Raw genomic sequence first — 25361 nt, 5'->3', positions numbered from 1 at the left:
CTGTGAGCTCCCTAGTTAAAAGGTCCATGTCATGTTTCATTGTGCACATGGGATTGTAGTGCATTGGCAGTGTGTTAGATGTCTATGGGCAGCTACAAACTGCCCATCTACCTGTAGAAATCATTAGATAGGGGCAGTATCAGAAGTATGTGGTAAAACCGGTCTGTGGGCTACTCTTGCTTGTGCTATTGTTGGTCCATCAGCCAGCCACGGAGAAAAGCGAAGTTATAAACATACAACGAGCTGAAATGAAACAGTGTTTTAAAGCAACAAAATGAATCCACTGCAACTAGGTTTCTACTTTCATACTTTTATTTCTTTAACTTTGGAGTTTTATTGGGGGGTGCTTTTTCCATTCCGGTTAAATGCCACTATCACTCCCTTACTTGTTCTGTTAAATGCAATGCATGTCATCCATATCCAGCAATGAGCAGTTGGGATTTTGGAGGACTGCACAAGTGTACGTTTGCAAGTGTACGTGGACAAATCACAGGACCATACGTTTAGCACAAGAAGGCAGGTAACTATTTGGTGAATTCACTACAGGTGATTTTATGTGTTCATTCACTTGCAACTTAAGTGGACTATCTACTTCTGTGCTACAAAATGAAATGAAAATAGTAGATAGATATAATAGAATATTGTGAATTGATTCTCATTAAATTTTGAAGGCTGGCTTTGTTTTCCAAGAAATGCATAAATCATTATATTGTTGAGGCCTGTTTAAACTTTCTTTCTTTTTTTGGCTAAAAAGAAAAATGGTTAAACAGGACACCATCCATTTTCATCATAGCATGTCTAATTCAGAATCATGGCAAGGATAGATTGGATCTAGCATTGGTCACTGAAGACAAAACAAAATCACACAGTTAAGTCTCCGCTACAGAATAGCTGTCCTTGATTTTGTGTGTATTTTATTTTTAGCTTGAGAACATGGCAGTAAACTTATTCACCAGTGAAAACCTCATTATATGAAAGAAGTAGTGTTTTATCAATCACCTTTTCAAATTTAATTCTTAAATAACATTTAAAAATGTGAAGTGTGTGCATTGTCTATTCCAGTGCAGCCTTTTTTTCATCCCGCACAGTGTTGTCACTGACACTTGGTGTCATTGCATTTGAGCTGGATAAGGAATTAATTTTTGGGATATGAGAGTAACAGCTGGCTTTTGGCTCTAGAGCCTCGTGGGTGCTAGCCATCTTGTCATTTACAGCCAGTGCATTGCTAGCTCTGAGCTCTCCATTTTCTTAATGGTGAGTTGGTGGAGACTCTCATGGTGGTTCAGGCAAGAAATGAGAGCAGTAGCGCACTAATACAGACCCTTTGATGAGGAAGTAATGGAGTGTTCAGCGACAGACACCTGTGCCTCTGCAGCCACGCTGCTTCTCTATGCGCACACACATTTTTTTTTTCCACCCGCTTCCTTTTACCAGCTCTGCTACTCCCCTCCCCTTCTCTACTTCCCTCCCCTCTTCCTTTCCCCTCCCTCATCTGTCCTAAAACGAAGCCACTCCCCTTGTACAGAGCTGCCAGGCTTGTTTGCATATTAACTGTCTAGTTGCCAAGGAGCTGTGGCTTCATGCCATGTGACCGTTGAAGCATGTGTACGTTGTTGACTGCTATACTTTTTTTTTTCCCCTTCATTTTTTAAAATCTAGTCCGGGTAGAAAAAACATTTACCATGGAGCAAAAATGTTTCATTAAAAGCAACATAGTTACTGAATCTGGTTTTAAATGAGGCATTATTCCGACTCTCTGGAGGCTTGTACCAGGTTATTTTATTCTTCAAATACTTGATGTTTTTTTTCCTGAAGATAAACCATTGTGGGATGTACAAAATTGCATACTTGTGTAAACCTGTGGCAGTTAAAGTAATGAATGACAAAGTTTCTTTATTTTTTCACTGTTGCAGTTTAATGAGGACTGTGAGGAGACTGTATTTTTAGTTATGTTTATGTTTGTCTAGGGTGGATTGAATATATGCAATATGTGACTGTGAACTCATTACAATGTGAGTGTGAGTGTGTGTGTTGTCGAGTCATCCTTGGGGAGTGTAGCCTGGTGGACATTATCTGACAATAGATTTGTTTCGCTTGGAGATAATGCTGTTGCTCTGCTCGCAGCAAGCATGTGGTCTGCTTTAAAGTCCAAACTCCAAGGCCTGACTTGGCAGGTTGATACAAGGCACGCTGCTGCAAACACTTAGAAAGGAATATTGCTGTGCACACATGGCTGTGATCTCTGTAGAAAAGACAATATAGAGCTTTAAGAGCAAACCAGAGGGAGATGGTGTGAGAATTTCTAAAGCCACTGCTATAACAACACCCCCATTTACACACATACAGATTTTGAATAAGGCTGTTAGAATATGTGTACAACATGGAGTGTAAAGCCATATTGTATTGTAACCTCAACACACTACCCCACACATTTCACACCATAAACTCACAACCCATGTGAGGAGGATCGGCATTTAATAATATAATAAGTTATATATAAAGTAACACTATATGGGATGTGTTCCTGCCTGGAAGTCTGACTCCTTGCTTCCTAGGATAATGTCTTACTCTGTGTTTTATTTACTAATGTCTTCACAACCGCCATGCAGCTTGTGTCACCCTGACCGGTCAGATGGCATGTGTTTCAAAAGCTGTTCGTGTTTTGAATTGTGGTAATTATTCATCCCATGAATGCAACCATTTAGTCCTTTAGTTTCTTGGTGTCTTAGATTTGGCCATTAGAATAACTTCTTTTTTAGAAACGGCATGAAAAGTGTGTCCTTCCTTGAATTGAACTGGACAGACAACAAACTGTGTTGTGTGCAGCTGCATTTGAAATTGACTTTGTGTTGTGTGGGAAGGATATTGGTTTACCTTGTTTTGCACAGTAAACACAGACTAAAAACAGCTGATGGCGTCCGTCAGTAGCTCAGGCCTAACCCAGTCGTTGGGGGGTATTGTACCTGGCGTCAAGCCAGCCTGTGTCTAAATAATTCCCAATACCATGTGCCAGGCTGTGCACATGGACCCTACATTGTGCTGTCAGGAGTTCCCTGAAAGGCCTTCTAGCTCAAAGAGTTTGTGGTTCACAGGAAGAGCTCCATGTCTTGGACACATCCCAGCTTCCACTCTTGGTCACCCCTCCCCCAAGACTCGTAGCAGGGTGACCTGGCTTTGACCCGGTAAAAGTGTTTGAATTCACCGCTGGAGACAGTGTAGGCTGTGTGTGCCAATTTAATTAGGAAGTTGAAATCTGTTATACTCTGTTTGTATGAGAAATTTATTTTTAGCCTTTGGAAATTTGTTTTTCTGTTTGTTCTTCTGTCTCTCTTGGAATCTGCTGTTCTATTTATAAATCAACATATCACTATCAGTAACCAATATGAGGAAGTGAAAAGCTACGATGTTGACAATCTGTGGCGTGGGAGAAATCCAGTACTTTGGGGGTTAAGTTGTGAAAGTTAATGTAATAACTGCTAGCACCATCTGCTGGCCTACTTCCTTACAAAGAGAGAGAGAGAGAGTGAGTAAGAGAGAGAGAGAGAGGGAGAGAAAAACGAGTCTGGGTTTTAACGACATCTCTAATATTCATGCTGATGCATTTTGCTGCTTTGTGCTTTCATTTTCCGTCGCTCTGCCTGCCAGAGTCTCGAGCTCGCCACACACGCCCGAGCCAAGGAGAGGGGAGGGCAGCGAGGGAGAACAAGGAAAAAGATAAGTGGGGGAGAAAAGAGGAAAAAACAATCAGCCAAACAAGCGAGCAAGATAACACAAAAAAGGCTTTTGTGTGTAATAAAAGGAGTAACCTACCTTATCCCAGCTGGTGAAGAAGACGAGGAGAGGCACAAAAAGAGAAACGACTAAGCGGGAAGAGCAAGAAAGAACAAGAAACAAGAGGGTGAAGGCTCAGAGAGGCACTGAGTGCACTCACGAAAGGCAGGCAAAAAGAGGAATCAATGAGAGGGGAGGAGAGAGGAAGGCAACTCTGACACACACACACACACAGAGTGAGTGAGGGAGACTTGGGTGAAGCCGGACGACAGTAAAGCAGCACACAGCAGCAGAATGAGAGCTTCCTGGACTGCCACGCACCTCCTCTACCACCAACAGCGCTGCTCCCCCATCACCCTGTGAAGAGACAGGCGAGGGTGAGAGAGAAAGAGCGAGTGGGAGAGAGAGAGGAGAGAGAGTGAGCTCCCATGCGCTCCTCTTGAGCCCTGCCTGCTGGGGGAGGAGGAGACGAACAGATCCGGCGCTCTTGCACTGCCCGAGGAGAAGAGCTGACCGGGAAGGAGGAGGGGAGGCAAACGAGGAGTGAGGGAGGGGAGGGGGGGACACACGGCTCAAGGAAGAGTGAGAGACAAACGAAAAGGAGAGAGTGAGTGTGTTTGTAACAGAAAGTGTGAGTGAGCAACGGAGAGAGAAGAAACCCAGCGAAAGGGCAAGGCTTTTGTTAGCCGGTTGGAGAGGGGGAGGAAAGAGGAAGGGAAAAAAAACACCATGTCTACAGTGAAGAGGCCAAGAGGAAGGGTAAGTGAGCTGTGCTGAGAGCTGGGAGGGAGGAGGGACAAGGGGGAGGAGGAGGGGCCGGCAGGAACTGAACAACCTCCTCTGCTACTGGCTCATGCTGCACTGCCGCCATCTTGAACTCATTGCTGCTTTTTTCCCCTTTCCCTCTATATTCATTTGCTTTGCTGTGCTGGACCTTAGCATGGTTTACTGGATGTACAGTATTTTCCCCATCCCCACTGTCCAATCATACATCACTTTTCATTCTCAGTTGAATTCTGCTGCCCTGTTCTGTAGTTTATGTACAGTGTATGGTGTGTGTGTGTGTGTGTGTGTGTGCGCGCGTGTGCGCGCGTGTGTTTGTGCCCTCTATGAGTTGAGCCTGTCAGTCACCAGAGACCTCACTACATGTGGAAATGAGAGGGTGGGAGCGAGGGAAAGGTGTCCGGCCCAAATGGAGCTTACTCTACCTTTTCATTAGCTGTAATAGTCCCTGCCGTTTTCATGGGACTGCGTGCTGCTAGAGAGATTGAAATCACTGCAGTGCTGGCAGGCTGTAATTTCAGTTATTTATAGATGTATTACACAGCTGCAGTGCTCTCACTTTTGGTGCATTTTATCTTTTCTCTCTCTCTCCCTTGCGCTGCCTTTCTGATAGAAACCTGTTTTCATATTTAGTCTTCCTCTTTCCTACCTCTTTCATGTGCGTTCATGTTCTTCCGCTCTTAAACATTACTTTCTACTCCTCCCTCTGTCTCTCTCTCTCTCTCTCTCTCTCTCTCTCTCTCTCTATTTTCTTTCTTTTCACCAATAACTTAAATGAGAACATTCCAGCATGATCTGGTAAATTTCCTCCTAATAGCCTCAGCGGCGTGGCACACGTGAAAATCATAATGCAGCTTTTGTGTGTATGTGTGTATTTTTTTCTCCCCACTTCTTCCAAATGAATTGCTAGTTATTCAGTTCCCTCCCCCACTTTGTCAGTGAGGTTCAAGCTAATTCTCTTTATTTAGCTAGCAGTGTGGAAAAAAAGCAACCAGCCGCGCCTGGGCCATGTAGGCATACGCAACACATTTTTAGATTAGGTCATCCATTTATGGGTTCCCTCTCTGCTGGGCTTAAAGCCCACCACAGGGTGCTTGTGTAGTCATAACCGCAGTCACGCCATCTATTATGCACATATTATCATGTATCAGGCAGGCTAGATTATTTATGTCTGCGAGGCTCACTGTGACCTGCTACATTGAACCAGTGTTTAACCCTCCGTTTGAAAAGCTTACTTGAGCCAAAAGAATTTCAGTTGACTTTTGATGTCACATGGTTTCAGAGTTCAGACAGAGGGTCGTCTGCCCTTGATCTAAATGAATTCTTGGAGGAAACATTGGCCTTTCATCAAGCTCAGTGTCTACTAGTAGAGTAGAGTTAAAGTGAGCATCATGCAGAGCATGGCAGGTCCACCCCCCACCCCCAGCTTTTGAGATGGGGACAGCAACAAGCTCTGCTGCCGGAGTGCTTCACACAGCCTTGAGAAGGTTCTGTTTTTCTGAATGAGTGATATTTTCATTTGTCACACGAATGCACCCTAGTATGTTGCGAATTCATAGAAGGCTGGATTTTAACATTTAGTTTCTTCCTTGTTTTAGACCTTGTTTCATATTTATTACATTCAGCTGCTTACTGTACAGTAAAATGGCATCGCACTGTGCTTCCACGATATTCTATGAAGGAAACAATATTTCGATTGTGTTAGCTGAGCTGTGTGACTATAGTGGATCCACATGCTGAATGCAGCTATAAATACAAGCAGTGGTATTAATGGCTTGTTTTGTTTTGTTTTTTTAATAAATGCTTATGGTGTTACAAAACAGGAAGATGTTTTGAACAATATCTTTTTTTCCTTTTTTTTTTTTTTTTTTTTTTTAAATTGTTTTTTACCAAACCTAGTGACAACACACCTATATAAGTAGAAATGCATAACCTGTAAATGGCTGCAGGCTGTATCAGTACATCCACATTGTACCTCATTGGCTTTGTAATCTGTTATATGCATTATGTAAATTAAGGCTGATGTTGTTGTTTTTTGTTTTTTTTCCTGTTTTGCATTTTTTATTTATTTTTTGTGAGTCAGTGTTTTGAAGCTAGTATTTGGACATTTGTTTTGTTATTAAGCTTTTTCTTTTTAAAGATCTTTGCATCACTAGATTTTTCTAAGGTGCAGCTTTTTGTTTCGAAGGCTCGATGACATCACACACCTTTTACAGTACCATGCTCACTATGTTTCTGTTTATTTTTCTCTTTGACCATAGCCTCGAAAGAACGCTAATGGTCCCGGAAGCCAGATACGGGTCCTCAGTCCCCCAATGAAGAGCAGCTCATCCTCGTCATCATCCTCTTCATCTTCCTCTTCATCTTCATCCAGCTCCTCATCAGAGAAAAGGGTTCCACGGAGGACGCATCATCAGATGGATTCAACTCCACAGGACAAGCAGGAGAAGGCAAATAGGATAATATCAGAGGCTATTGCAAAGGCTCGGCAAAGAGGGGAGAAAAACATCCCAAGGGTTATGAGCCCAGAGAGCTTCCCCAGCTCTTCTTCGCAGTACAAAGCCCACCGTGATCATGAGCACAAAGGAAATGGGAAGGCACGGTCCAAGGAGAAGGCCTGCAGGAAAGCTTGTATTGTACCCTCCTCCAAGCCCAAGCAGAAGGCCAAGATCGGGTATGTAGTCACAACCATTAATGCTCAGCTATAAACTGCTGCAGTGCGCTGTTGCTTTGGCAAAAAATAATCCACTAAGCATCGCTTTGATCTCATGTCTTTTAACTCAACTCATGCTTTAGTAACAGCGGCATTTCATGAGCCCGTATGCGCAAGTAACATGTGCCACTGATTAACTATCTGTCATTATACTTAATATACAAAAGACAAAGAAATCGTAGCTTCAGCGTTTCAGAATTCAAATTAGGATTTTTAAAAAATTGTATAGCAATAATATACACCACTTTAATATGTAAATAGGATAAACAATACATTGAGACAGAGATTCATATAAAATGAAAAGTTACAGGACCAAATCTTACATATTGGAAAGCTTATGTCAGCTATTGTATTTTCTATAGATTATGTAGTGAAAAACATGTTAACATTATTGATCACTATTTTGTCACTACTGGAAAATGGTTAAACACATAGCTTGCGTTCAGTAAAAGTCACGTTTATGTTGAGGCTCTTCACTTCACTTCATCCACATCCACTTTTCTAACAGTTCCCACTGAAGCTTAGGAATTTAAAGGGATGGTTTAGAGTTTGAAACTATTACATATTTATGATGATTGTTCTAAATGTTTGATTTAAGAGCCAGTTTAAAAAGAGCAATTTTCAATAGGGGGAAAAAAATTTTTTTCAAGTTCCCAAGTCACAGATCAGTAAGTTTAAACTTGAATTAATGTTACTATACATGTACTTTGTCTTTTTCTGACTTAAGGTAATTCCTTCTTGCTATTTGCATCAATAAAGCAGCAGCATTTGACTGATTTTAGGTTCTTGTGCATCGGTTGATTTTTATTGGTACATTTCTACATTTATTTTCTGCCTGTGGTTGCCAAGATGGAAGCTCAAAGTTCAACAGACTTTACTGCACGCCATAACAATAAACCAGGCTCAGTCATCAGCATAGACATGGGAGGAGCACACAAAGACTCCATTTACATGCAGGACAGTGCTTCTTAGTATGTTTTTGTGAGTAGTGCTGATGTAAAGATACCTTAATCTGTCTCCCATCCCCCCGTTTTTAACTGCTATAAGCAGTATGTAGCTCTAAGCCACACCCAGCGCAGCCTGTTAAGATATCAGCTGGTGCAGATGTGAATGCAAAGGCAGGGAACTGAAGGAATGGGGGAATGTTTAAATATATCACATTGTACAGCTAGAAAAAAAAAAATCACTATTGGTTTTAAAGCAGCACCCACATTTGAAACCTAGCGTGAGAGTGGCTGGAAATGGTCAAACTGAATATCTGGTTGGCTGCGGCCTTGGTTAATAATTAGATGAGGTATGCTGAGGGAGAAAATCTGTAGCACATAATGAATTTCACATGTCCTGTGTGTGAAAATGACAAAGTTTTGGAAGTGCTAATGTTTGGGAGAACAGTGAGATGATGGAGGCATCAGTCATTGTGATACAGTCTGCCTACACTTTCAGGTTTAGTTGGAGGTAGGTGTCTGTTGGTGTTCACATTAAGTCATGTCTCAGCTCCATGATGAGCTCCATGAGGTTTGTGGATGTGATTGAATTTTTGAACAAGCTCAGGTGTGATCTTAAAATGAAAGCGTTGTTTGAACTTGTTATTTATCTTTGACTTTTAAGATCAGGAAGCTTCACTCATATTGGTTAGAGAGTGCACACCCAGATCTTTTACTCTTCTAACCACCTTGCATCCGTTGAGACAGTTCTTAAAACCATCAGTATGTAATCAAGTGCAGTCTAAGACTTGATGGCTTTAAAGGACAGCTAACCGTGTGTTTGCAGTCTGTCATTTAAATGTGTCACAGATAACAGTCATTGTTGTTATAAGCTAATGAGCTAAGTAACCCAAGCAACCATACCTGGGGTACATGTTGTTTTAAAAAACAAAAAAACAGTCAGACCAAAATACAGTCAGTGATATAGACCACATTTTATAGCACCCATTTCTTCATGTATTCCAGCCATTTTGAAAAATGAAGTGTATTCAGGTCAGATGATGGACCGGTCATCTGACTAGAATGACCATACTGAGAAATTTATAAAGTGCACGACATTTCAAATTAGTTTGACTGCTTTGCTTTATATTTTGCTAAACATTACATGACATTACTATGCCTTAATTAATCATATTTTGGGATTTAAGCTATTTAAGCTATTAAAATTGCTCTTAAATATGTTAAGCTGTTAAAATGCAAAAGACTTTGGTGCGAACACGGCAGTGACGTATAGCTGTCTGTATATGACAAGAGGTTTGTAGGAGTGTGTGAATGTTTCCTCTGAGGTGTGAAGATTCATAGCTAAGAAAATCTTGAGGCTAATGGAGCTTTTACTTTGCTAATTAGCAAATAAAGAACAGACAAATTGGAGCGGATCTTTTTCAAGAGCTCCACTTAATGATGCTGCTTGAAGACTCAAAAACCAAAATAACTGTGACTCTTGATGGCCATGTTGATATAAACAAAGACACTTACAGGAATAGAATGTGCATTCACCTAAATCCAGCAAGTCCAGTTTAACTGAGACAGGCAGGTGTAGACCTTGAATCACGAAGTCAAAACATGATCCGCCACAGTCTCACAGCACTCTAATCATAAACATAAAAACTAAAACCCATTGTCCTGAGCACTGGATGGCCTGATTTTGTCATAAATACCATTTTCAACACCCACTTTTTTTTTCTAAACAGTAATGAAGTAAATGTATTATTGCAAATGCAAAGGGAGTGACTACTTGTTGATGAAAGACAGAAAGGAGAAAACTTTCCAGGCTAACAAAACAAACATACCAGCTATAAAAGACTGAAGTGACTGGCACTGTTGTAACAGTTACAGTGTTTATTTTCATTTTTGCATTGTACATTTTGACTATGGACTTGTAGAACTACTTCACAGGGCCTATCCATTAGGGCTGAACGATTATGGAAAATAATCTAATTGCGATTTTTTGCCCCAATATTGCGATTGCGATGCGATATGCGATTATTTTTTAAGGTCTTTGTCTTCTGTATTATTAAACAAAGACAAGCAATACATCATATAGTATGGCCAATACTATATTACATTAATTTTAAACTGTTCTTTCCTGGAAGACAGACCTCTGTTATGATGACATGAGGTGATGCATGAATTGATGACTGACATTTTTATTTAACTTCTTCAATCACAACAGTATATTTGAACATACACAATAGTTTATTTTTAGCTTACAAAGATCTGAGCATAAAGTGCTGACAAGGAACCCTGGTGTAAACATTAAAATGAAAGTCAGTGCAATGTGCAGATTGCAGAAATATACATAAAAAAAATCAGTGGCTTTACCACACTCAGTTTTTCGACATCTGTGAACTACTAGACAGTCATTCAATTAAAAAATAATATTAAATAAATAAAACTAATAAATAAAAAATACACACATCTTACTGATCTCTGCAGTCAGTAACATTACACATAAAGTGCAAACATAATAGCAATTGTATAAACACACACACAAACACGCCTTTAAAATTTAAAGGCGTGAAATTGGACGGTCTAGCCTTCTGATTAGCTAATCAGAAGGCTAGTTCTGATTAGCGTCACCGCTGTCTCGGTGGAGTTTAATAAACTCGGCCGTCTGCTTCTTGCTATCTAAAATATAACCAGACACTGGCGTAAATTCTCGACTGTCTCATACTTCTGTTTAATAAGTTTTCTGTTTGACGTTTAGTCAGCTGTGTGAAAACCAAGGAGGAACCCACCCGGGGGATTAATAAAGTTTCATTTTATCTAATCTAATAACTTTAATCTCAGCCAAACCGATTTACTCACGAACAAACAAAACACTGAAAAAAGCCCAACAATAACATTTTTAGGTTGTCTAAGTGACTTATATATTACGTTTAACCCGAGCAGCGAAACTCCGCGGTGATCTGAAAATGATGTGCCGGGAGTTGTGCCGTTCTCGGCCGCATCAGTAACCCTCGAGCTCCCGGCTAGCTGTCGAGCTGGTGGGTAGCAGACGCCTCTGAAAACGTCGAAGCACTCTTGCAAATATGGGATATCTTGATAAACCGAGCAGATATTTGATGTTTACACAGCTACTTTCTCGCCTGAAAATATGTTAAAAGTTTATTTTGTGACCCTGAAAGATTAGTATGAGTAATTTTAAAACTCAGTAGCGGCTGCCATTGCTGGAAACTGGAGTTTGGCTGGGCCGCGCTATGAATTCTGGGATATGGTAGTAATTTGGACAGCCTTCGGCGCGTCGCTGTGACGTAATCGGTCTACAAATGCGGCCTCAGGAGGATGCAGCCCATGAATTTGGACATGTCCAGAGTATAATCGCAGCCTTTGCGGTTAGAAAATTGCACTTGATCATGTCGCGATATTATCGCAAATGCGATATATCGTTCAGCCCTACTATCCATAATAGTGTTCTTGCATTAAGGCTATGAATGGCTGTATTTCTGACTGTGCCTTGGCCTCTTGCCCAGGTTGACTCTTGGTCTGGCAATAAAAGCCCAATTCTACACACATTTGCATACATTCAAGAGTACACAATTAATTATAGATATGTTGTATAATGCATAGTCTGTTTACTAGTTCTTTCTTTTTTTGTGAAGAAGATTCAGTTTCTATTTTTGCTCCACACAGATGCAGTTGGAATATGTTTATATATGTACAGGGAGGGGTAGATCTGTTGCACTTGTGATGAAGACTGCGGTGATTGAGACTATAACACGAAGCGTCTTTTCTGTATTCATAGTGGAGAGAGTCCTGTTTATATGCATGCACCACCAAGGATCTCCACATAAAATATTAATGTATACCGACTGCAGAGGTACTAACCTTCCGCTAAAGTCATTAATTCAGGCTCTGCTCTGTTGAGGGTGTGTGCTTGGCTGTGTTCTGAAAGCTGGAGGTTGTGTGTATTTGGTGCTGTTTGAGTATGTGCTCACTCTTCCATCGCATCGTCTGACTGTTCTTTAAGCAGGGAATTGGATCCCACGATAAGACCATTACCCTAATTGTCGGTATACTTAAGGCTCTGTTTCTCTGAGACCACTATACTGTCATCACTACCTATGTTTCTCGGAGAATCAATTCTGTTTAATGCCTAATAAGTGTCCTCTGGATTACTTGGATAGTTTGCTCACCAGATGCTTGGAAAGCAAATTGGGGGGTCATACAATCATATGGAAAATCTGCCTGTCTGATGAGAATAAATAAATTAATGCAGCCGATTAAAATATGGGTGCAACAGCCGCTGTGACAGGTGGACATGACAGATATCCAAGAAAAATCAAACCGGAGAACAAATGTTACATATTTGTTATCTTTGTCTTGGCTAATATGCTTCAGTATCAAATGACTCTTCTTATCTGGGGATTTTTAATGAAACTATAGCCCAACAAGAATTTCCCAACACTAAAGTCCTAACTGATGTCCTACTTTGGGAAAACAAGATGTGGTACATTAAAATCAGCTATTGGGGAATTCTAGAGACTAATTTTCAACTTGGTTTATAACCGTCTTAATAATTAAATTGACTTTAATCACTATGACTGCTGAATATTTATCAAAGCTTAAACATAGACCATTAGATCCCACAGCATTTAGGCAAATCAGACACATCATCATGGAAGCTCTTATGCTTTGCTGCTATAAGGTGCGATAACCCTGGGGAATCATTTCAACTGTTAGTACTACAGGTGTTTATGTTGAATCTTCAGATTCACTCGTTTGTGGCGTTTTTTTGTTTTTGTTTTAATCAAAAGGGCGTTACTTAAGCACGTATTTGTGCCTCAAAGATATATCATACCATAATATCATACATAAAATTGCTTGTGGTATGCTTTGGAAATGACAGACCGTAATAGTAAAACAGATTAGTGAGTTAACCCATCATTGTAAAATAGTTCATTTTTAATTATAAAAGCTTTACTTGCTTTCAGCGTGACATGATGGACTGACCCTAAAAGATGTTGTGGACAGGATGCCTTTTTCAGGGTCACCATAGGACCTGCATATCCTGTTTTTAATATTGTGTAAATACACCTAATCTTAATAAACAGGACTAGGGCACTGATAGATTTTTCTTTTCGCTTTTCAGCCAGAATTTTATAAATTTAAATATTAACCAACATTATCTACTCTAAGGAGAGGAGGTGGTTATTTTACTGGATAGGCTTGACCGATCACGGCTCTCTGTAGGCTGGAATGTGCTTTTCTGTGCAGCCTACCTGCTGAAAAATACCCTCAAATAATTATCAGATGAAAGCAGTGTGCTGCTCTTTTTGTTCCACCCTCCCCCTCCTCTTTACATTTTTTTTCCTAATATAAATTTGGTTCAATCAGCATGCTCAAAGCTGTGCATCCAATGCTTCCTGTGAGCAGGCATGTTATAAATATGCTGATACTACAAAGCAGCAGGGTAGTAGGAAAATATCAAACAAAATGGTGCTTGTGAGATCAATTACATGATAGAAAATGGAGGTTTAAGTCTAGTGTATGTGCTGCAGCGTATAGCTGTTCATATTTCAATGCTTGCCTGCTAGCTGTCTAATCTCTTCTCCCTCACTTTTTTCATTAGGGAAAGCTAAAGCTGTTTTTTTTTTTTATTGTTTTCCTAGTTAATCCCTTGCAGGGTGCATTTTTGTGCGTGTTCACATGTGCAGGCATGTGATATATAAACATTCTGGGGGTCTGTGCATGTCTTAATGCAAACTCAGATGTTCTTATGTGTGTGTGTGTGTGTGTGTGTGTGTGTGTGTGTGTGTGTGTGTGTGTGTGTGTGTGTGTGTGTGTGTGTCTGTGTGGAAGAGAGAGAGGCTACTACCCATTTTTAATTTAAAAAAAAATATGTTTGCTGTATAAAGCAGAAATCCCATGAGGCCATGTGCTCTGCGCTGATATAGTATTTGTGTTTTAGAGGGTGCTTGATAGAGCTGCTGCTGCTGCTACTGTTTCCAGTTGTTTGCTATGTGGTACTGAGATTATAGCCTTCCATTCATAAGAAGGGGGATTTCCTGAGAACGACCTGCACTGCTGTGTCAATAAGCCCCTCAGGATAAGAAACGCACACAAACACGCAGCATACTTAACGGCATTTTTGAGTATAATTCGTTCACTCAAAATCATAATTTTCTGAGGTAGGCTATCTAATAGGTGAATACTGTTCCTCCGACATGCTGAAATGCCTCATTGCAGTTTTGGCTGGCAAAGCACCATCAGATCTTGATTCTATTAAAATCAAACCCTCACTCATGCACTCTCACTGGCGGCATGCCAAGTAGGACAGGACAACACTGGGGGACAAGGGATGGGGTTATTTGGCACAATGGGGGAAAAGCAGCCAAGAAAGCCGAGCAACTAGATTATTACTCTCAGGAAAAAGCTTGTGATAGCCTATCATCAGTGATACAGAGTAATGTCAGATCAGGGACAACTGTAGTCAAATTAAAGATGTAGGATTATGTCTTGAACATGGCCTTGTAAAATTTGGAATCTTTATCAGGAACAAACATTTCCACCCAGCAACTCTGGGCGGAAATGCACCATAAAGTACAAATATAGGAAACAAAAATGAGTAGAAGTGGTGTCCTCTGCAACCATAGTGGTTATCACATGTCAAGAAACATGACATGGTTGCCAAAGTTATGAAGTCACCTTCTGATATCAGTTAGTTTTAATGGACAAACTATTCATCGAATAATGTTTCGGAGGGTTGGTCTGAAGGTCATTTGTTTTGCTCAAGATTGGGAAACATCAGTGAGAACAAATTTAATAATTTGAAATGGTTTTGACCCGATTGATAAAATTCAACATGAGAAATTGCATCAATATAGAGTTGACTGTTGGTATTATAAGATAATTATTTGTTTAACACATGCCACAGAGACTTTGTTGCAGACAGTTTCTTCTTGTGTTCACTTTCTCATAAATTTGGCATTTTCCTTCAATATAAAAAAAAACAAAACTCTTTTTACAGCTGTCTCTTTGCCTGGTCAGGCTGTTAGGCATTTTGAATACTTAGGAGAATGAATAGAATTTTTGTAATTCAGTGGTTTTCATGCTGATCTTTTAAAGTTCTTTGCATCAGGGAGAACTAACTACTACCCAGAAGAGTCTGCTTTTGTACCACTTTTTGTCAGTAAGGGGTTGACTTCAAAGTCTGAGTTTATTCCCTGTCATTTGAGTTACCATATTTCAGCTTGTGGGAAGGCTATCCAGTCAAAGGGAGAATGTGCATTAGTATTGATGTTAGTAAATCTTTGGGTGGTCCTGTGTATCAGCCACATAAGCGGTGGAACAGGATGTTACCATCACTAAGATGTGGGTTTTGTTTTTTTGTGTGTGCAAGTGTAGAATCTATTTTTCATTACTATGGCATCTATGTAAATCACGTGACTCTCGTAAATGCCATGCACACATGCAGCAGATGTCGATACAAATGTATCACACCGGCATCCGTATTTTCTGTCTTCACTTTCTGGCTCAATTGATGTTTCTACAGTCCTCAAGTATCTTGCTTCACAGTTCAAGTTTTCCCATATGGGGGTCAGAGAGATGCTTTAGCCCTGTTATGTGCTGTTAGTTGCCGAGCTGCTAAATGGTGATGTGACACTGCTATTCAGCAAGACCCATATCACAGCCAGCTTTTATTTAGTCAACGATAAACATTGTGTTCAGTCCCATTTAGCTACTTTATTATCATTATTATCAGTATTGTTTTTGTGTTGTTTCATTTTGGTTTTTGTCTTCTTTTCTTGGCGTCAGAGCTGGAAACTTTCTTTTTTCTTCCACTGTGTCACTCTGACTTGGCATATATCTTAGCCATTCGTAGCGTTAGTAACCATGTACTGGTGTTGTTTTCACAGGAAGTGATGTCATGAGGAAGATTTAATACCCACATAGCCAAATACACTCCCAGGGGCATGTTGCATGGCAACCATAAAGTGTCATTGTCAAGAGGATTTGTGAGATGTAATATCATCCAGAGAGGGGTGGAGGGGCAGGGACAGGGACAGGGATGCCAACTGAGGGGACAGCTCTTCAGTGTTGCTGGAAGTCTGTTATTTTCTACCTTACACAGTCAGATATTATAATGGGTATGTGGATGAGTGTTTGTATCACCTGAAATGTATCTAGTCTATCAGACCACTAATTCTATGTTGCTTCAAGTATTTTTCCATGTAGATAAGCTTCAGATGATTAATTTTTTGACATTAAAAGTGAAATGTGTGAAAAAGTGTCAAAAATATGTTTTCGAGGAATTTTATTTTGTTTGTTTTTACTTTATTTTAACTATGAAAAAAATTGGGTTATAATGATATTTATGCACACTTACAAATATATACGAAGATAAGACTTTTAAAGAAGTCTTAAATCGGAATGAAATGATAAATCGGAAACAACAAAATTAGTGGCTTTACATATTGAAGTTGCTATCTTGACAGTTTGTTTCTTTGCTGTCCTAGTTGCACATATTTTTCCTCTCACACTCTTAACATGTTTGAAAGCTTATAGGGAAGAAGATATATATTTCCTATCAATATCACACCAAGCCAAAGATTTACCACTTGCGGCTAGCAAGAGATTATGCATGTGGAGAAGTGTCTGCATATGTGGTTAGAGAATATATGGAGAAAGGTCACAGAAATGATATGTGACTGAAAGAGAGGAGATTAGAATATGAAATGCTGGCAAAAAATTAAAAGCTTGCATATAGTCATTCTGCAGTTTAGTGATATTTGCTGAGATGCTGAAGATATCTGGAGCTCTGGTACTATAAATGTATATTAGACCAAGGTAAGAGTTTCATCACCCACAAACTAGGAATGGTATTTTAAAGAGGAAAAAAATATTTACCAAATTAGGATCGAATGACGTTGGTGTGAATCTTCCATTTAAGGAGGAGCTTTAGTAAAGCACCGAATTCCTCTCTGTATAAACTGAGGCAGCGTCCATTGTGAGCATGTTAATACGTGCAGCCATTCTCTACAATCGTTCCACTGCTGTTATATGTATGTTGGAGTTTGACATTAAACTGCATTTATTCCTTTTGGAGTACAGTGCAGCAAATGCTTTTCTTTTTCAATGTATATGTTTGCAAGGGGCCCAATAGTTTTGGTTGTCTTTCCACCCTTCTCTTAGAAGTCATTAATGATAGCCTTTTTGTTAGAAGTAGTTCCTTATCCACCCACTTAAAAGCTGTTAAAATGTCTCACTTTAGATTTAGTTCAAAATAACCCTGTTTCTTCTGAAATAAATGTCAGTTCTTTTGAGGTGTTTTTGCTTTCTGTGATGAGCTCTTAAAAATGCATTCACTTTGCATTAATATACTCCCTAAAGTTTATGCAAGTGCAGAATTGTCAAAAACAATGAACAAGCCAAATTGCCCATGTAGAATATTTATACTTGATAAACAGCTTGTATAATGTTTAGCAGGACTTCATACACTTGAACACGTTTATTGGGTAGATATTTTTTTTATCATTTCATATTTAAGAACTCTAGACATGGACACATTTGTGAGATAAACAAGATTTTTAACAATGTTTTGAAAATAAATGTAGATTAATTTTACAGTGTCGAATCAAGCACGAAAAGGCAGAAAACACTAATCAGAAGCCTCTGGATTGTACCATTAGGGCATTTGTCCAGCTAAAATATGCCTAAAGCAGAGTAAAAATTGTATATTTGGTACATGTTTTTTATTGTTTTCATGGGGTCTTTTTCTCTCTCTTAGGAAAATTGTCATCAAGATTGGAAAGAAGAAAAGGCGAAAGCCCGAGTCTTCAGAGGAGTCGGATGATGACCCTCCCCCTCAACACACTTTGAAGGATGATGACTCTGTGAGTTCCAGTATAAAGTATACACAAACTTATGCAGACATACATGCACAGTACAAGCCAACAAGGAACAGGGGCTCTAATGAGACTGGGAGAAATTAGTGCATTTCATTGCCGTTTATCAAACCAAACTATGAACCTTACATATGAGACAACACTAGAATTTTAAGTTGGAACTTGGCTATATTTGACTGTGTTATTTCCCCACTTTATTCAGATTTTGTGCAGGTGTTATTGAGAGCAGACGAGAAATACGAGACTCTTTTTCTGTTAGCTTTCTGATAAAACTTAAGTGGTGTCCTCGGCCTGGCTGTTCACACTGCTGCTGAGCATTGTAGAAGACTTAACAGCTTTAGTCTGATTCTGGAAGGCTCCACTCTCTGGTTCATATGGAGGTCATACAGTGGGTGGCTATCTCAAGTGCACATTCTCATCTGTGTTGATGATTGAGAAAACTGACAGCAGAGGTTTTTATCTAGGTCAGAGCATCAATGATAGAATGGCAAATTGAACTAGGTGTCACCTGAGTTTACCCTTTAGCATTTAAAACACACTTCTGGTCTGTGTGGAGCTTTTCTCACTAGTAGGTTCTGACAGATATCCAAAAGGTTATGAGTGACATGAATGAATGACTGGGGACGACACCCCACTAACTACAGTGTGTTGTATGATATAATTACGCCCGCTAAGTGGCACCCCAGGACTTAATTAAAATAGTCGGTGGATGACTCATTTATGATGATCTTGTGGAAGAGGTTGAAGTAGCTTGGCCGCCGGCTGGAACAGGAGCATGATCTCCTCAGGGGCTCGCTCCTATTGTTGTGGCATGCGGCAGGTTTGAGTCTCCAGCTTCTGGTCAGTTTGGGTTTGTGAATGTGAGGGTATATCTCCACGGGAATACTGTGCTGCACACCTAATTAACTGTGGCTCAGTGGCATTTATTCCTAATTAACTACATATTATCATTAGGAGGGGCTCGTGTATTGATGCAGGATGCAGCTGCCCACGCATATGATAATTATAAAGGCTTGACAGGAAGGAATAGAAAGAAGCCGGATTTTAGAGCACTTTTTTTTCTGATTTTAAGGATATTTTTCTGGACTTTGACTTGGTTTTAGTAACGTAAGGCCAGTAATAGGTTATGTTGGGCAATGGCCTGCACAATGGAAAACTCTATATTATCATTTTGAACAGGGAAATGTATAAATGTTAAGTGCTTTTGCTAGGGCTGTTCGATATAATGATGTATATCGGATGACGATATAAAAACATCTATTGTTTCATTTTATGCTTCGTGGTGTCGCAAAATAAACTATTTATGGCAATATTTTTTCATCGTTTTGATGGTCACTGTAGTGACTATATTAATTTCTTAAAATTCTCTCTTTCTCTTTTATTTAATATAACCACACTACGGATGGACAAGCGCCTGTTTTTATGTGCTGTCATTGGCAACAACGACGGTAAAATCATCGCGTGTCCGCTTGTTTATTTTCCAGGTAAACCTTTCACAATAAAGCTCAAGATCCTGTTGAGACTTTTCAAAATAAACTGAATCACATGAAAAAGTATGCAGAGTATTTATGGATGAGAAGCAAAAAAGAGCCTTCGGGTGCTAAAAAATAAACCTTAGACTCAAACATTAGAACAGGCTTTCCCCCGCAGCACGCTGTGTAATAAATACTCACAAAGAAAACGGCGGCCGTTACAACCTATGTCTAAAAATGTATAGTTTCATGCATCAGTTAAAACACTCGACTCCAGGTGCACGACACCCAGCTGGAAAAACTTCAGCTACCCGAGATTCACAGAGTTTACAGAAAATGTTAAATTTTTGTGATTTGTGTCGTTATCAGGACGATAGATGTTTTATATCGGGATATGAGATTCTGGTCATATCGCACAGCCCTAGCTTTTGCCATTTGTGTTTTCAACCAGCAAGAAGAAGGATAACATCTGTGATCATAGAATATTAAAGAAAATATATTTGACAGTAGACCTGATTGTTAGCCTAATGCTTTTCTAATCTTATTCTAAATTCTAATAATAAAATGTTGGAAGTACTGGCAGGGATTTATATGAGTAAAAGCATGCTCATTAGTCACAACTTTAAAATAGTTTGTAGATTTTGTTGCTGTCTGTTTAAATCACACTAAGCGTAAATGCATGTGTAATTTGCCTTAACTAAGCAGTGGGACACTCTAGGGCTGTACGATATGACCAAAATATCATATCCCGATATAAGAAATCTATCGTCCTGATAACGATATATAAATCACAAAAATTTAACATTTTCTGTGAATCTCGGGCAGCTCGTCTTGCAGGAAGTGTTTCCAGCTGCGCGTCATGTAGCTGGAGTCGAGTGTTTTAACCGATGCATGAAACTATACATTTTTACACATAAGTTGTAAAGGCCGCCGTTTTCTTTGTATTTATTACACGGCGTTCTAACGTTTGAGTCTAAGGTTTATTTTTTTAGCACCTGGCGGCTCTTTTTTAAATTTTCATCCGTAAATAATCTGCTCTTTCACGTGATTCAGTTTATTTTGAAAAGTCTCAACAGGATCTTGAGCTTTATTGTGAAAGGTTTATGTGGAACATAAACAAGCGGACACGCGATGCTGTTACCGTTGTTGTTGCTAACCACAATGCATAAAAACAGGCACTTGTCCGTCCATAGTGTGGTTATATAAAATATAAGAGAAAGAGAGAACTTTAAGTAATTAATATAGCCACTACAGTGACCATCAAAACGATGAAAAAATATTGCCGTTGTTGTGCCAAAAAGTGATTGTCTGCCAAAAACTGATTTCCGGTATTTGCCAAAAAGCGATTGCTCATATTTAAAGTGCTATAAGTAACTTGTTGGGCTATAATATGTTAAACATATGTCAAATGCATCCCTTATGGATGACATAAAGTCATCTTGAGCCACAAACAACATTCGTGTAGCAAGATACAAGCCGCAATCAGTTTTTGGCAGCGACTTTTATATAACCTTTATTTATGCAGTAAAAAAAATCTCATTAACATTAAAAATGTATTTTGTAAGAGTAAGTTGCCCAACAGGACAGCAGAAATGGCAGCAAATATTACAATAGTTCTGTAAAAATATTTTAAGTGGGGATAAAGGACCGGATTGGTTATAATGTAAGTACAAGTTGTAAAGATACTTAAAAAACAGATAATTTTTTAATTCTTTATGTAACCCCTTTGTATCCCCTGTTCACCGAAGTCTATTTCAGAATCAGAATCAGAATCAGAATACTTTATTGATCCCTGGGGGAAATTATTTTTTGTTACAGTGCTCCATTTTAAACCAACATTAAGACAAGACAGACAATACGCTAACTAAGAATAGTACAATATATACATATATATACATACATACATACATACATACATACATACATACATACATACATAAGTCACTTATAAATAAATATTTGGAAAAGAAACATGTGTAGTTGTAGCAGCAAACAGTGTGTTAAGTGGATGCGTTGTACAGGGAGATGGCCACAGGCAGGAATGATTTCCTGTGTCGTTCAGTGGTGCTTTTCGGTAATCTCAGTCTCTCACTGAACGAGCTCCTGTGACTGACCAACATGTCATGGAGTGGGTGGGAGGTGTTATCCAACATTGTCTTTATCTTGGACAGCATCCGCCTCTCCGACACCACCTTGAGGGAGTCCAGCTCCATCCCCACAACATTGCTGGCCTTACGGATCAGTTTATTAAGTCTGTTAGCATCTGCGACCCTCAGCCTGCTCCCCCAGCATGCAACAGCATAGAGGATCGCACTGGCCACCACAGACTCGTAGAAAATCCTCAGCATTTTCTGGCAGATGTTGAAGGACCTCAGTCGCCTCAAAAAATAGAGACGACTCTGGCCCTTCCTGTAAAGTGCTGTGGTGTTTTTAGCCCAGTCCAGTTTATTGTCAATGTGTACTCCAAGGTATTTATAGTCCTCCACAATGTCAACACTGACCCCCTGGATTGAAACAGGGGTCAAGTGTTTCCTGGTCTTCCTGAAGTCCACGATCAGTTCCTTGGTCTTTGCCACGTTGAGCTGCAGATGATTCTGCTCACACCACGTGACAAAGGAGTCGACCACAGCCCGGTACTCTGTCTCATCATCCCTGCTGATGCATCCAACCACCGCAGAGTCATCAGAAAACTTCTGAAGATGGCAGGTCTCTGTGCAGTGGCTGAAGTCTGTGGTGTAGAGGGTGAAGAGGAAGGGGGAGAGAACAGTCCCCTGTGGTGCCCCTGTGTTGCTAATCACCTTGTCAGACACACACTGTGGGAGACGTACATATTGTGGTCTTCCTGTCAGGTAATCAACAATCCAGGACACCAGAGAAGCATCCACCTGCATCGCTGCTAACTTATCACCCAGGAGGGTCGGCCTGATGGTGTTGAAAGCACTGGAAAAGTCAAAAAACATGACCCTCACAGTGCTCGCCGGCTGGTCCAGATGGGTGTAGACACGATTGAGCAGGTAGATGATGGCGTCCTCTGTTCCGAGACGAGGCTGATAAGCGAACTGAAGGGGATCCAGATGTGGTCTTACTATGGGTCGCAGCTGGTCCAGGATGAGCCTTTCCAGGGTCTTCATGATGTGGGAGGTCAGTGCCACGGGCCTGTAATCCTGGGGGCCACTGGGACGAGGCGTCTTTGGTACAGGGACGAGGCATGATGTCTTCCACATCACCGGGACCCTCTGCAGACTCAGACTCAGCATAAACAGTTTATGAAAGACTCCACACAGCTGGGGGGCACAGGCCTTGAGGACAAGGGGACTCACTCCGTCTGGTCCAGCAGACTTGCCTGAGTGAAGTCTCCTCATTTGCATCTCAACCTGGTATTGAGTGAAGGTGATGGGTGGGGGAGGGGTGTCAGGAATCTCACAGGAGGCAACATGTGAAGAGAGAGGCTGGCACAGTGGTGTGGCTCTGGATTCCAGGCTGACTGGAATCTTTACGAACATACGTAAAGATATTACACATAAAAAATACACAGAAACACTGGAAATCACTTTTTGGCACAACACCGTAAACAGTTTATTTTGCGACACCACGAAACAAACGATAACGTAAAATGAAACGATAGACGTTTTTATATCGTCATCCGATATATATACATCGAACAGCCCTAGGACACTCTGAGCCTTGATAATACGTCAATCATGAACCTGATCATATAGCGTTTTTTTTCTTTGTGTTTTCTTTAGCTAAGTTTATTACCTTGCTCTGGCGACCTATGTGATGTAGTTACATTGTTGCTTTGGTTTGTAACAGGCACACTAGTTAAGAATGAAATGAGTCCATGCTCAAGATTCTGTTAGAAAACATCTGCTCAGTCTTGATCAAATCTTCAGTCTTAGAGCCATATGGGAAATTTTCATGTGAAGCAGTCATTAATTACCAATTTTATTTTGCAGTTTCAAAATTGATTAATGAAGTATTTGAGATTACTTTGTTTTGTCTTTTGTGTAAATGTGCTTCTTACTCCTTTTTTTGGCTTATATCTTATAATTTTTTAGAAGAGGCGGTCTAATCGACAGGTGAAGAGGAAGAAGTATGCTGAAGAGCTGGAGACCAGGTTGTCAGATGAAGAAGTCAAGGTTATTGTCAAAGCCAAGAAAACCAATACTGCAGCATCCAAGGAACCCGCTCTTCAGCTATTTGTAGTAAGTAATTCTGCATATAACTCTGTGGGAAACACGTTTAATTTCAGTTGTTTCAGTTATAACATAAATGGGAAAATACAGCTTCAGTGTATTAACTGGAATCAGTGGATGTTGCATTTGTGAAAAAGATACAGTACACCCTATGATTGACTAGCTGGTAGAACCATCTTTAGCAGCAATAACTTGAAGTAACTTATTTTCTGCATGGTTTTATCAGGTTTGTGGGAATTTGTTTATGCACAGCTATCTTAAGGTCCCGCCACAGTATTTGAATTGGGTTAAAGTCCGTACTGAGCAACTGCAACAACTTGGTTCTTTTCCAGTTACTCTATTGTAAAGTTGCTGGTGTGTTTGGGATCATGGTCCAATGACCCATTTTAGACCAAGATTTTAACTGTTGGGCAGATGGTCTAACATTTGGCTCTAGAATACTTTGGTATACAGGGGAGTTTGTGGTCGACTTGGTGACTGCATGGTGCTCATGTCCTGTGGCCTTAAAACAAGCCCAAATAATTGTCCCTCCAACTTGCTCTTAACAGTTGGTATGAGGTGTTTGTGCTGATATGCTGTTTGATTTTTGTCAACCATGGTGCTTTGGTCTATGACCAAACCTCTCCACTTTGGTCTTGTCTCTCTTTTTCACATGTATTAAGAGTTTTGACTTGAAAAGAAATAGAATTGTTTGTGGAAATAATGCACATAAACATTGTTGGGAAGATCTTATTTTTGTACCATAAAAGAACACAAACACACTCAGTAAAAAAACAAAACGAAACAAAAAACAATAGGACTGCTTGCTCTGCTGAATAGCCTGTTCTTTTCAACAACACACTGTGACGTACAAACCAGGACCCCTGCAGTAAGGCTTTTAAAAAGAAGAAGGATAATATTCACTGTCCTTTTTTTATGATTTAGATGCAACAGCACAGAAGTTAGAAAGGGCCACAGAAACATTTTAATGCTTAAAAATAAAATTAGTTGTCCTCTAATTTCTGTTGTCTAAAACTGTTTTTTTTTCAGTTCTGGGATATTTTTATGTAATGCAGAATCACAAATTTGACAAAGTAATTTATGATGTGTAAAGCGTAAGAGAGCATCTGGTGTTTGTTTTTGTTATCATATTATGAAGACATTTATGCAACTTAATGCTCTGGGGTGACTGTTATGAATTTATCAGTTGACATTAACCATATCATGTTCTCTCTAGGAGAATCCCAGTGAAGAGGATGCTGCTGTTGTTGACAAAATCATGTCTTCTCGTATTGCTAAGAAGGAGGTAAATATTTAATTTGTTGTTTTGCCTTATTTTTTAACCATTGTACAGTTGTGATAAAAGCTTCTCTTGCAAATTTTTAGCTTAATAGATTTTTGGGACTATGTATTGAGTTGTATTGTTGTATTATGTTTTTTTTCCCCCTTATTATAGCACTAAATGAAAGCATTGCTTCTCATTGTTATGTTTTTGCATTCTTTTTCTTTAGGTCTCTCCAGGAGTGGTCATTGAGGTGGAAGAGTTTTTTGTAAAATACAAAAACTAGTAAGTTATTCATATGTAGTTTCTGGGTGGTTAGTGGCAAATATGTTTT

At 39.8% G+C, this 25361-nt stretch overlaps 1 protein-coding gene across 5 annotated transcripts in view; it reads left to right on the top strand.

Moving 5' to 3' along the window:
* Positions 1-25361, top strand: part of chd9 (chromodomain helicase DNA binding protein 9) — a 75807-nt gene that overhangs the window by 22247 nt on the left and 28199 nt on the right. For 4 of the 5 annotated variants that reach the window (XM_085427132.1, XM_085427084.1, XM_085427123.1 and 1 more), the window contains 5 exons: positions 6816-7228; positions 17981-18086; positions 23629-23775; positions 24983-25051; positions 25257-25312. In XM_085427132.1, coding sequence (XP_085283258.1) covers positions 6816-7228; positions 17981-18086; positions 23629-23775; positions 24983-25051; positions 25257-25312 — 791 coding nt within the window. Of the gene's footprint in view, positions 1-3559; positions 4531-6815; positions 7229-17980; positions 18087-23628; positions 23776-24982; positions 25052-25256; positions 25313-25361 lie in introns of those variants that run through there. The other variant, XM_085427184.1, reaches the window with a different exon arrangement.

This window comes from Rhamphochromis longiceps, linkage group LG1 (assembly GCF_057381845.1).
Source record: "Rhamphochromis longiceps isolate RC_006_pf linkage group LG1, R_longiceps_female_GT1.1, whole genome shotgun sequence".
NCBI classification, from domain to species: Eukaryota; Metazoa; Chordata; class Actinopteri; order Cichliformes; family Cichlidae; genus Rhamphochromis; species Rhamphochromis longiceps.
The sequence above is the reverse complement of the archived record's forward strand: the minus strand, read 5'-3'. Positions and strand labels throughout refer to the sequence as shown.